Source organism: Phacochoerus africanus, chromosome 9 (assembly GCF_016906955.1).
Source record: "Phacochoerus africanus isolate WHEZ1 chromosome 9, ROS_Pafr_v1, whole genome shotgun sequence".
NCBI classification, from domain to species: domain Eukaryota; kingdom Metazoa; phylum Chordata; class Mammalia; order Artiodactyla; family Suidae; genus Phacochoerus; species Phacochoerus africanus.
In genome coordinates this window covers 92,190,353-92,203,877 of record NC_062552.1, presented here as the reverse complement: position 1 = coordinate 92,203,877, position 13,525 = coordinate 92,190,353, and the positions used below count along the sequence as shown (strand labels likewise).

At 36.4% G+C, this 13,525-nt stretch overlaps 1 protein-coding gene across 7 annotated transcripts in view; it reads right to left on the bottom strand.

Moving 5' to 3' along the window:
• Positions 1–13,525, bottom strand: part of FUT8 (fucosyltransferase 8) — a 282,389-nt gene that overhangs the window by 82,479 nt on the left and 186,385 nt on the right. For all 7 annotated transcript variants that reach the window (XM_047797856.1, XM_047797853.1, XM_047797851.1 and 4 more), the window contains one exon: positions 8,226–8,340. In XM_047797856.1, the coding sequence (XP_047653812.1) occupies positions 8,226–8,340 (115 nt within the window). The remainder of the gene's footprint in view (positions 1–8,225; positions 8,341–13,525) is intronic.

The following is a 13,525-nucleotide window of genomic DNA, read 5'->3' as shown; positions in this document are numbered from 1 at the left end:
GAGGTAAAGGTGTTAATTTGCACACGACATAACAATCTATATAGAAAATCTGATGGGTACCAATAAAAAAAAAGCTATTAGAACTAATATGCGAGTTTAGTAAAGTTGCAAGATACAAGATCAACATTAAAAAAAAAAATCAGGCTTTTATTATGTTTAAGTTGTTTCCTTCTACTCCTATTTTATTGAGAGTTATCAAGAAAGGGTGCTGAATTTTATCAAATAATTTTTCTGCATCAATTGAGATGATCAAGTGGGTTTTTTCCATTTATTTTGTTGACATGGCATATTTCATTGATCAATTTTCAATTTTCATATGCTGAACCATCTTTGCTTTCCAGGAACAGGTGTACTGCAGCCTGCCACAGATCTGGGGGTGGGACTGAGTAGCGGCTACTATGCTAAGAGCTAAAACTGACCAAAATTAACTGCAATTGACAGTCCAAGCCTTCCCCTGGAAGTTGTAAGCCTTCAGCAGACTCTAAAATTCCAAAACAGTTATATCAGACAGTTTCTGCCAGTGCAACTAACTGTTGTCTAGGTGGGGAGACAGATTCTTGGTGGTTCTTATTCCACCATCTTTTCAGAATCTCTCTGCAGATAGTCAGTTTTTAAACAGCCCATTAAAGGAGTTCCCGTTGTGGCTCAGTGGTTAAGGAACCTGACTAGTAACTATGAGGTTGTGGGTTTGATCCCCGGCCTCGCTCAGTGGGTCAAGGATCCGGCATTGCCGTGAGCTGTGGTGTAGCTCGCAGATGCGGCTCGGATCCCATGTTGCTGTTGTTGTGGTGTAGGCTAGCAGCTACAGCTCCAATTAGGCCCCCTAGCCTGGGAACCTCCATATGCCGCAGGTGCAGCCCTAAAAAGACAAAAGACGATAAAATAAAATAAAATAAACAGCCCATTAAAATGTGTTTGGCAATCAGGGAAATTTGATCAAATCTGTGATTACTTGATGATATTAAAGAATTATTGTTAGCATGCTTAGTTATGATTAGTATGTGGTTATGTCTTTAAAAAAGTTTCTTTATCTTTTAGAAATTCATTGTGAAATACAAGTAAAATGATAAGATGTCTGGGATTTCCTTCAGAATGATCCTGGATATGGTAAGGAGTGGTGGCAGTACAGATGAAGCAAAGGTGACCATTAATTGACAATTGGTAGAGTTGGGTAATGGGGTTCACCGGTCTCTTGCTTTTATAAAAGTTGACGTTTTCAAAAATAAAAGCTTTTTTTTTTTTTTAAAGGAGCAGTAAAGAGCCTATAGGAAAAATCAGTGTATAGAGATAAGGAAAGTAGTGAAAAGATCCAAATAATGAGCAAGAAATATAAACATCAAAACGAAGAACTGTAGGGATAAAAAACAAATTGTGTGTGCATGTATGAGTATGAGGATAATTAATTCACAGATACTCTGAGACTGTTACTGGCTTCCTGAGAGCAGACACCATACCTGTCTGCACCACTATATCCCTAGCAATACACCTAATGCCTAGTACATCCAGTATGTCCAAATACTTGTTGAATAAATGAACAACAAACAAACAATTCTATGAGACCTACACACCCTCACACAAGGGCTCTATAAAATCTGTAATTTTATAGATTACATAAATGTAATTAAATGTAGTTTTCAATAATTCTTAGAAAACTTTAGTAATTTTTAACTTCCTATCGCTGTCTTTGTCCTCAGCCAAATTCTAGCAGAGCAATCCCCAATTTCACTTCATGAAAGCTCCCCCATGCCACCATATCCACTTACCACTTCTTGCTCTTTCTTCACTGAACCTGTTTATACTTTTTATCTTGGGAAAGATATTCTTTCTCAGCATATTCTTAGTTCTTGTTCTAAAAAACCGTCCCCCTTTCCCTATTTGATCTCACCTTGAACTAATAATTTCTTTTAAAAAGCGAAAGGTCCTGGAAGTTTCTCCCTACTCCAGTTGTTTTACGTATTCAATAAATATCTTAACATAGCTAAGCAACTGACTTTTCCTAATGAGTTACAGTTATTACCAACTCTGGCTTTATTTTAGTTTTTATTAGGGCAGAAATAAACTGAATCACTCAATAGAACACACAGCTTCAAGGACATCTGATGATTGATTTGATCTCATGGCAAGTACACTAGCAGACAAATGAAGTTTAAATTATAGTCTGGCCTTAAGTATATTTTAAAGAATTTGAGAAATGGGGTCAGACACATTCTGTGTTGAGAGTGGAGGGTTTCCTCTTGCACTGTTGGGGGGAATGTAAATTGATACAACCACTATGGAGAACAGTATGGAGGTACCTTAGAAAACTATATATAGAACTACCATATGACCCAGCAATTCCACTCTTGGGCATATATCCAGACAAAACTTTCCTTGAAAAAGACACATGCACCCATATGTTCATTGCAACACTATTCATAACAGCCAAGACATGGAAACAACCTAACTGCCCATCGATAAATGACTGGATTAAGAAGAGGTATACATACACAATGGAATACTACTTAGCCATAAAAAGAACAAAATAATGCCATATGCAGCAACATGGATGGAACTAGAGACTCTCATACTAAATGAAGTCAGAAAGAGAAAGATGAATACCATATGATATCACTTATATCTGGAATCTAATATAGGGCACAAATGAACCTTTCCACAGAAAAGAAAATCATGGACATGGAGAACAGACTTGTGGTTGCCAAGGGGGAGGGGAAGGGAATGGGATGGACTGGGAATTTGGGGTTAATAGATGCAAACTATTGCCTTTGGAATGGATTAGCAATGAGATCCTGCTGTATAGCACTGGGAACTATATCTAGTCACTTACGATGGAGCATGATAACGTGAGAAAAAAGAATGTATACATGTATGTATAACTGGGTCACCTTGCTATACTGGGTCAGTAGAAAATTGACAGAACACTAAACCAGCTGCAATGGAAAAAAAATCATTAAAAAAATTTTTTTAAAAGAGTGGAGAGTTTCTCGTGTGTGTGTGTGCGTATGTGTGTGTGTGTATACACACAGTCTCAATACATATATACAGTATATATATATAGTTTCAATAATGCATTCCTAGTGTGATTTGGCCAGCCAAAGACCACCCGGAGTCAATGGAATCCATATAGGAAAAGAGAAATTTGTTATTTCTCTAACTTAGTCTATTTTTTTAGTGGAAAAAAACAAATCTCTATCTTCATTTAAGAAGTAGAATATTGTCTATTTTCATATCTTTAAGTTTTCTTTCTCAAAAAGAAGAGGAAAATCATTAACCTACCATTTTCCAAGAAAAGTCCTATTCAAAATAAAGCCCCCAAAGCAAACAAAAATATTTTATCATTGCTACTTTCTATATACTTTATTAAGATTCTACCTAAAGTGGGCTCAATTCTGCTTAAATGTCAACTCTGGGCTAGGCAGGGGGTGGGAAAAAAACAAAAACAAAAACAAAAAACCCCAAAAACTCCTCCTATACCAGAACATAGATAATTTCAAGTGAAACTGGGAAGTGCCTTTTGTCATAAGCTATAGGCCCTAACTAACTGCCCTCTCCACCATAGTTACCAACCTCCAACTTGTTTCAAACAAGTTAGGAAACTAAGGCATTGAGATTTCTTTTGTTGTGTTTAACACGAGCTGATCAGAAACTACAAAGTAAATTCTAATAACCACAATGCAAGGAGAATCTCCTCCATGTCATTAAAGAGTCTAGAAAAATGGCTTGCACTATGGTAAAATGTGGACCCATAAGGAAGATATTAGCAATGTTCAGTTTTTAAAATGTGCTTAAAGTCATTATCAGAAACTAGAGAAATAGAAACAGCACTTTTCAATTTATTATGATTTATACAACAAAAGACTAAAGACTGTCATAAATATTTTATTTTATTTTTACATATATATTTTTTTATTTTCCCACTGTATAGCAAGGGGGTCAGGTTATCCTTACATGTATACATTACAATTACATTTTTTCCCCCACCCTTTCTTCTGTTGCAACATGAGTATCTAGACAAAGTTCTCAATGCTATTCAGCAGGATCTCCTTGTAAAATATTTTAAACAATCCAATATTATATAAAACAATATTTAAAATAATCTGATATTATTTTATGGTTGAAGAACTTTTTAGATAAACATATAAAAGATAAAGACCTTAAGAGAATTACTTGGTAAGCCTAATAGCATACCCGGAGTTGTCTTCAATAGATTATTATAATCTTTTAGACAATTTAGGCTTTTTATACCATGCCGTAGGAACTTCAACTCTAAAGAGAAAATAATTTTAATTAAGATAACCACAGAACTTTGTTCCATTATAGTCCTGTTGCCCTAGTACCTTTTCACTTTCCAGTGTCTGGTGAAATTGCTTCTCCCAAGGAAAACCAAGGTGTATGTAATAAATGAATGGAAATCTAAAATTGAGACTAAACTGTATTATATGACTGTAAGTCAAGCAGGTTTTTCATGAGACAATGATATTTGCTCTATTCAAAGGATTGGAGAACTGCAGGAAAAAAGGTATAGATTTCAAATGAAACCTATTATGGAGTAAAACAAGGGTTTAATCTAGGTTTTTTTTCTTTGTATTAGGTCTTGCACTCTACTTTAAATTAGGATTTTTTTCTTTAAGTTTTTGTTGGTGATAAGGAGAACTGATGTTGCATAAGTAAAAATCCAGTAAAACTGAAAATGTTTTCAACTCTCCAAACTAATCTTTGAAAGTAAATTATAAAATTATCTGAATTATTTATCAAGAATACAATAAGGTATTTAAATAACTAAAATCTCCCAAACAGATTTAAAATATTGAAAACATTTGCTATTATTGTACCTTTTCCCTATTATTTTCTACATAGGTAAAAATTATTATCATCTTTATATAACTGATGACTGACAGGATAAACAAGGACAGCCTTCTAAACTCTCCATTAATGTTATATGAACTGCTTATTTTTATTCTGAATATAGGTACCAAAAGTCAAAGTTTTTTTCCTTTATCCTCCTCTTCAGTTTTATTTCCTAGTATACTACTCATTTTCTAAGCCCTGCTGATGCTTAAATGGCCTTTTAACAGTAATATTTCACTTAGAGTAATGGTATGGAAACAACTATAGATCTGAGTATCAAGAAAAGATGTAATGAGAAAAACGTAATCACTTAAAAAAATCTGTATAAATATCTCAACTCTTCTAACTCTCTAATTCCTTTAAACAAGTGACAAATCATTCTTTCTAAATCAGTAAAATTTGAAGTCAGAGAAAGTACTCCTTACAAATACATATCTTTAATTTTGTTGGAATAGGAAAATGGACTCTTATTCACCTCCATCCAGAGAAGCTGAAGAGTGAGTGACTGGAACCTAACCTCTAAAAAATAAGTTAAAAATTCAGTTCTTGACTTCAAAAAACTTTGATGGATAAAAAGATCATAAACACATTAAATAATTAAATAAAAATATTTTGAAATGAGATTTCCCTCATTTCCTTGAATATTAAAAACTGCTTTTTATTTTACAATAGGAAAAAAGCATGAAAGAATTTGTTAAATAATTAATATTTAAAACTGAAGTTAAGATCTATGTAAAACAATGTTTTCCTATAAGTCTGAAAGATTTAAAAAGTCAATATAGTTTTAAATCACTAGCATGATTTACAAGTGAAATTCTCTAAACTACAACCACAGAAATCTGCACACAAGATCAAATTCCCACTATTGGAGAAAGCACTTGGCCGTTCAAAAACCAGGAGGAAAAAAAGAATCTAAAGCAAGTGGCAGGTACTTGTTACAGTGCAAGGAGCTAAACTATGACCAAATCATGGTTTAAATATAACTTTTGTGCAGAGAAAATGTAATGAATGTGTGGAAGTGGAAGAGACTCAGAAACCATAGTTATTTCCATTTTAAATGATGATGGTAGTTCTGCATCATCAGCTGTTTATAGTTCACTGAATGAGATTCTAGTTGATAGGAGATAATTACCTCTTCCCTACAGGAGGCAAGTGTTTCCCATTCTACAGACACCTCTGATGAATGGCCATGGGAGTAGAGACCAAGATAGCATGCCAAGATCAGTTTTGTTTTTAATGATCTCCTTAAACACTTGATTTTCTACTTTTTCCTATTTAAGTGCAGGAAAATGTACACCTTAAAATATGTAGAATAAAGTCACTGGCTATTATTTTGCTTTTATAAAACGCTTTAATCTTAGAAGGAAAGCAGAGTGATTGTATATAGAGAGTATACCTTGTCAATAGTACTAGACAAGTTTGGGCATGATCAACTTCAAGTATTTGGAGGGTTAAAGGATTCTATTGACTAAATCACTGGTTTCCCCTGAAGACTAGATTCTATGTTTAAGTTTCTTTTCAGTTAATGACACCTCCCTTACCGCAGTCATTCTAGTTCCCTTGGCTATGTGGAAAGGCCTGTTAGTTCTATCTTCCCAAACTCTCTCAAATTTGTCTCTTCACTTCCCATGCAAACGGCTACATACCCCAATACTTATCACTAGCAATATGGGCTTTCATATCCTAGAAGGTCTCCTTGCTTCATTAAAGCACCACTCTCACCATCCCACTCTTTTGTATAAAATCTTTCAAAAGAAGGTTGTGATTCCAAAATAGAAAAAGCTTACGGCATATTAAGCAAAAAAAAAAAAAAAAAAGCAAAAAGGACATCAATTCTATCCTTACAAACATGTAACCCTCGGTAAGCATATTAATAAGAAGAACTAGAAGAGAACACTCATAAAAAAAATGAAGAGAATTTAAAAGGGCCTGGGACTGGGGTTTACCCTTGATTTATATTTCCTATTTGTTGTTATAATGATGATTATGCAATAAAAAGAAAAATCTTTCAGTAACCACTTACTTCTTATGCACCATAAAGCTTAACTTGTACCCAAGGACCTCTGCAATCTGGCTCCCAAGCCTACATTTTCCAACTCTCCTTTTCACACAACCAAAACTCCATATAAACTAAAATATCCTGTTTCTCATTGGGTTCCTGTACTGCTCTTTCCCCAGCACGGACCATAACTTGCATCATATGCTCCAGCTAGTACGCTCTTCTTCACTTATGAATATCTGAATCCTACCTAATTAATCTACAAATTATAGCTCAGTTCAAAAAATACCTCTCCACAAAGCTGTCCCTGAACACCTTCCTCCAACGAGCATTTCATCTGATCTCTCATACAAATGTAGCACTTCCTATTTTGCACTATAGTTTTTATGTGCTCATGTGTCAGCAGTAACCCCCTTTAGGCCACGGACCTTGTTTTAGACATCTTTGTATTCCACTCAAGGCATAACATAGTGTTTTTTTGAGTAAATATGTAAAATTAGTGAACAAATACTTTAAAAGCAAGGGGTAGGAAGAGTAAAAACCAATAGCAACTCTTAGTTTTATTACAATTCTCCTTTTTTTCACTCAAAGTTTTTTTATTTTTTATTTATTTATTTTTTGCTTTTTAGGCCTGCATCTGCAGCATATGGAGGTTCCCAGGCTAGGGGTTGAATTGGAGCTACAGCTGCTGGCCTACAACACAGCCACAGCAATGTGGGATCCGAGCCACATCTGTGAACTACACCACAGCTCACGGCAACGCCAGATCCTCAACCCACTGAGAGTGGCCAGGGATTGAATCCGCAATCTCATGGTTCCTAGTCGGATTTGTTTCCACTGCACCACAATGGGAACTCCAAGGTTTTTTTTAATTAAATTAAAATTTTATTTTATAGCTGTGCTATGGCATATGGAAGTTCCTGGGCCAGAGACTGAATCCAAGGTGCAGCTGAACCTAAGCTGCAGCTACGGCCAGCTGTGCTGGGTGGGGGACCGAACCCACATCTTTGCAGTGATCCAAGCTGCTGCAGTTATATATATTTTTTTCTTTTTATGGCTTTTCATGGCTGCACCTGTGGCATATGGAAGTTGCTGTGCTAGGGGTCAAATTGGAGCTGCAGCTGATGGCCTACATGGCAGTCACAGCAGTGCTCGATCTGCTAGATCTGAGCCGCTTCTGTGACCTATGCCACAGCTTGTTGCAATGCCAAATCCTTAACCCACTGAGCAAGGCCAGGGATTGAATGTGCATCTTCATGGATGCTATGTTGGGTTCTTAACGTGCTAAGCCACAATGGGAACTCCTGTAGTCAGATTCTTAACCCACTGCACCACAGCAGGAACTCCCACTCAAGTTTATTTCTTAACCTAACCTTCTTACCTGAAGATATGTTATTCTCCGCTGGACCAGCTCTGTCAGATCTTTGGCCTCCTTTTCACGCCAATCACCTGCCCCATCTGTTTGACTGAGGTAGTATAGATCCGTCATTATAGACCTATAAAAAGCAAACAACATTGGGGATCTGACTTATTTGTTCTTCATCACAGGATTACACCAAATCATTCTTCATAAAGTTGAATTCTTCATAAAGATTGATGCTAACACTGATGCTGGCACTCATCTTTTATCTTCTATCAAGGCTGTGAAATTCAACATTTAGTCAGTCTCTAGTATCCAAGACTCATTCCTACAGTAATCTTTTACTGTTGAGAAAAACATAGGGTTTTTTTTCCAGGCCATTTAAGTGCAATTATTTCCCAACACAGAGCACTTCAGAGGTCAGGGGGATGTAGATATCCATGGCAAAGAAACAGGCAGATTAATGTAAGGGAGAGAAATACATTGGTGCTAGTATTTGAATATTACCTTTTTGTTCTCTCTATCATTTCCTGTCTCCTCTTAAATTTCCTCTTCATACCTAAATACTCTGAGTGGTTAGAAAAAGATCAGAGGAAAATTCTGGCAAAACTCTTACATAATAGTCTAAACCAAGGGTCAGCAAACTTTTTTCAGCAAAGGGCCAGACAGAGAATATTTTAGGCTTTGTGGGCTTCTGATCCTTTTGTAGCAGGAGTGCTGCCATAGATAACATGTCTTTTTAAAAAATGGGTGGATCTGTGTGTGTGTGTGTGTGTGTAGCCCAATAAAAGTTTATTCACAAAAATATTTTATGGCCCAAATTTGGCCCCTGGGCTATTATTTGACAATTTTGGTCTAGGTTAATAAAATGATCATCAGGAGTTCCCGTCGTGGCGCAGTGGTTAACGAATCCGACTAGGAACCATGAGGTTGCGGGTTCAGTCCCTGGCCTTGCTCAGTGGGTTAACGATCCGGCGTTGCCGTGAGCTGTGGTGTAGGTTGCAGACGCGGCTCGGATCCCGCGTTGCTGTGGCTCTGGCGTAGGCCGGTGGCTACAGCTCCGATTCAACCCCTAGCCTGGGAACCTCCATATGCCGCGGGAGCGGCCCAAGAAATAGCAACAACAACAACAACAACAACAATAACAACAACACCACAACAAAAATGATCATCAAGATACTTTCCCACTCTTCATAGCATCAGTAATTTCAACAAGCTGAATTTCCTGCAGAGCAAACTAAAATACCCAATATTCTAAGGAAGAGAAACTTTATGGCTGGTACAGATAGTTTTATTTATCTTATATTAAATAAAACCCATGGCTTGCATTTCTCAATAAAGAAAAGTAAAAATACCCTCACCAATCTATCAGTAAACATTTGGCTAATTTCTGACCAAGTATCACCACTGGCATTGCTACCATGTGAGCCACCATCTTTTCTCACCTGAATTACTACAGTAACTGCTGAATAGGTCCAATCTATCAGTGAACATTGGGCCAATTTCTGACAAAGTACCACCACTGTCATTGCTACAAAGTGAGCGAACATCTTTTTTCACCTGAAATATTACAGTAAATTCTGAACAGGTCTCCCTGCTTCCACTCTAGCCAACCTCTATAGTCCATTCTCAATGGAGCAGCTGGATTCTATCAAAACATCAGTCTGGAGTTTCCATTGTGGCTCAGCAGTAACGAACCTGACTAGTATCCTTGAGAATGTGGGTTTGACTCCTGGCCTTGGTCAGTGGGTTGAGGATCTGGCGTTGCTGTGAGCTGTGGTGTAGTTTGCAGATGCCGCTCAGATCTGGCATTGCTGTGGCTGTGGTATAGACCAGCAGCTGAAACTCTGATTTTACCCCTAGCCTGCGAACTTCCATATGCTGGAAGGGTGTGGCCCTAAAAAGAAAAGAAAAAAAAAAAAAGCAAAAAAAAAGAGGAAAACCAAACCCCCCCAAAAAAAAAAATTCAGTCAAGTGATGTTACTTTTTCATTCTTGTTGATTTGGCTCTTCATCTCACTTAATCAAACCCAAAGTTATTACTTTGACCTACAAGGTCCCAGACAACATGGCCTACCTTACCTCTTTGGTCCCATCTCCTATTATGGTCCTTCTTGTTTAGTCTATTTAAGCCACAGAGTCTTCTTACTAACCCTTTAACTTAACAGGCATGTTCCTACTTTGGTGCCTCTGCATTTGCTCTTCCTTCCCCTGGAATGCTGGTTCCCCAGATATCCATCCACATGGTTTAGCCAAATATCTCAAATCTTTACTCATATGTTGCCCTCTCTGTAAGGCTTTCCAGACTACCTCACTTAAAATTTCAACATCCAATCACCATCCATCACCATTCCTTGCTTTTCCCTCTCCTCCTTCCCTGCTTTGTTTTTCTCCAAGCAACTATTATCTTCTAATATATAACATTTACTTCTTTATTTTATTATCATTCTCCCTCTACTAGAATTTAAGCTTCATGGAAGCAGGATATTTTTTTAAATGCCTCCTCCTCCCCCAATCAGCTTTTTAGAACACATTTAGCTCTAGCTGATCACATAGAAAATGTTCAGTAAATATCTTTGAATAGACAACTGAATGAAAAAGTAGCAAAAAAAAAAACCCACCAAACTTCAAAAAAATTAGATAATATTGATAATTTTTACCTTTCACAAATCCAATTTTGCACTGGAGAACTTTTGGGAATAATCTTTAGCTAGCTATAATTCCAGCTTCACCCCTTCTCCACTTTGTGTTAACTTGTCTGTTCAAGGAATGCTTGTAAGTATGTGTTATCTGCTTGTGAAAACTATAAAGTTAGAAATTTATTTATATTTGTCAGAAGAGTATACAGTTGGCTCTAGAACAACACAGGGGTTAGGGGTGCTGACCCCCAATATAGTAAAAAATCTGTATATTACTTTTAACTCCCCACCAACTTAACTACTAACAGCCTACTGCTGACTGGAAACCTTACTGATTTAACAGTTAACGGTTGATTAACACATTTTTAACTTGATTTAACATTTAACAGTGGATTAACACATATTTTGTATGTTATACATACAATATCAAAGTGTTATGTATGAGCAAATATTAAAGCAAGGGGTCAGGAGTACGAAAATGTAGACCTTGGAGGTTCCTCAAAAAACTAAAAATACAGTTACCATATGAACCAACAAGCCTACTCTTGGGCGTTTATCCAGAAAAGACAAAAATTCTATTTGAAAAGATACATGCACTCCAACGTTCACAGCAGCAAAATTTACAATAGCCAAGGCATGGAAACAACCTAAATGTCCATGGACAGAAGAATGGATAGAGAAGATGTGGTCTGACACACACACACACACACAGTGGAATATTAACTCGGACATACATAAGACTCACAGACATAGAGACATTGCAGTTGCCAAGGAGGGGGAGGGAGTGGGATGGACTAGGAGTTTGGGGTTAGTAGATGCAAACTATCTAGTATGGATAAGCAATGAGGTCCTACTGTATAGCACAGGGAACTATATCCAATCTCTTGGGAAAGACCAAGATGGAGGATGATATAAGAAAAGAAATATGTATGTGACTGTGTCACTTTATTGTACAGTAGAAACTGGCACAACACTGTAAATCAACTATATTTTAATAAAAACATAAACTTAAAAAAAAGCAAAAAAAAAAAAAAGACCCCAGAGGACACTCAAGCCCCTTCCACCATACTAGGGCGCAGTGAGAACTGACAACTAACTGTCCATGGAGTAGAAAGAGGACCCTCATCAGACAACAAGTCTGCCAGCACCTTGATTTTGGACTTCTCAGCCTCTAGAACTGTGAGAAGTTTCTGTTGTTTATAAGCCACACAGTCCATAGCATTTTTGTCATGATAGCCTGAACAGACTAAGACATTGCCATTTATATTAGAATGCCTCAGAGAGTTGCTTCAGAGTTTTTAACTTTGTGTCTGAAGAGTTAATCACTAATAATTCTTCAACTAAGAGTAAGGATCCATTGGGTACAGGGGTGACATTAATAGGTGGTGCCAGCCATTCAGAAAAAAGATCCAATATCCAGTTCCTGACAGCACCCTGAAGAAAGGGATTGATCAGTGAGGATTCATTGTTAAATCATGAAACCAGCCCTCAACATGTGTAATCAACATGTGTATCTAGGAGTAAATGACATGGTCTCACTTCTCTTTTATTCCTGGTTCTTAAGTAGATGATAAACCAATGGCAGCCCATAGGAAAAAATGAAGTCTTATTTACTATCATAGAAAATCATTAGAACTATATACAATTAAAAGAGAATATCTGATAATAGTTCATTTGAATAAAACAAAACTATTAATAATACACAAATAAAAATGAAAAATCATAGCCACAGTTTGGAATATTCATCCAACTAATAGTGGAACAGCTTTATACAATACTTTGGAATAACAGGGTCATCTATGCAGCATTTCAGGCATTTGTTTAATGTGTCAACATTATTTTGCATAGAATACTTCACAGCTTGACTATATCCATGTTTACACTTTTTAAACAGGGCAGGAGTCTAATACATGATGCTTTATTTATTTTTATGTGTATTATTTCCACCTAAGATTCAAAACATTTCTTTTCACGAAAAAGAATTAATTTTAGTTGGAAAAACCGTATCTATAACTTAATGACTCCTTAAGCAAGTAACTTACAGTCTTAGGCACTGAATGGAGGTTTAATTTTTCATTTCTTTTTTTTTTTCAGATTACAAAACTGAGGCTCCTATGGACTATCTTGTAGCCAAAAGCATTATTTCACAGTTGCTCGGGGAAAAGTCAGCACCCATATGAAACTGTGAGTTGATCATGGAAACACAGGAGAAATCTTTCACTATAAAGGTGTTACCAGGCTCAGCTGAAGTTTATTTAAATTATTTTTTCAGTTTTATAGGCTTCTTTCCCATTACTCTAATCATGCTCATTATTTTTCACATTTCATAGGTTTCATCACATGCAAACATGATCATTTGCTTTTTCCTAACCGTCAAATAGGGGTGATCACAAAACTAGTTGCAAGCCTCAATTTTAAATAGCAGTATAGTTTCTGGAGATGTAGTACAGTGGGGTAAATAACCAGTCTATCAGCAAATGTATGTTGAGGGAAAAAACCAAAATTCAATACGCTCTGCGTGGCTTTACATTAAGTTAAAGATACACATACATGTAGACAAATAGCACTACATTCCTTGGCAATCATTATACAGCATCAAGCAGGTAACAAAAATACATTAGGTCCAACATAGAGGGGAAAATTCTTTAAAAGATAAAAATTGGCATGGTTTATGCTTTCAGTC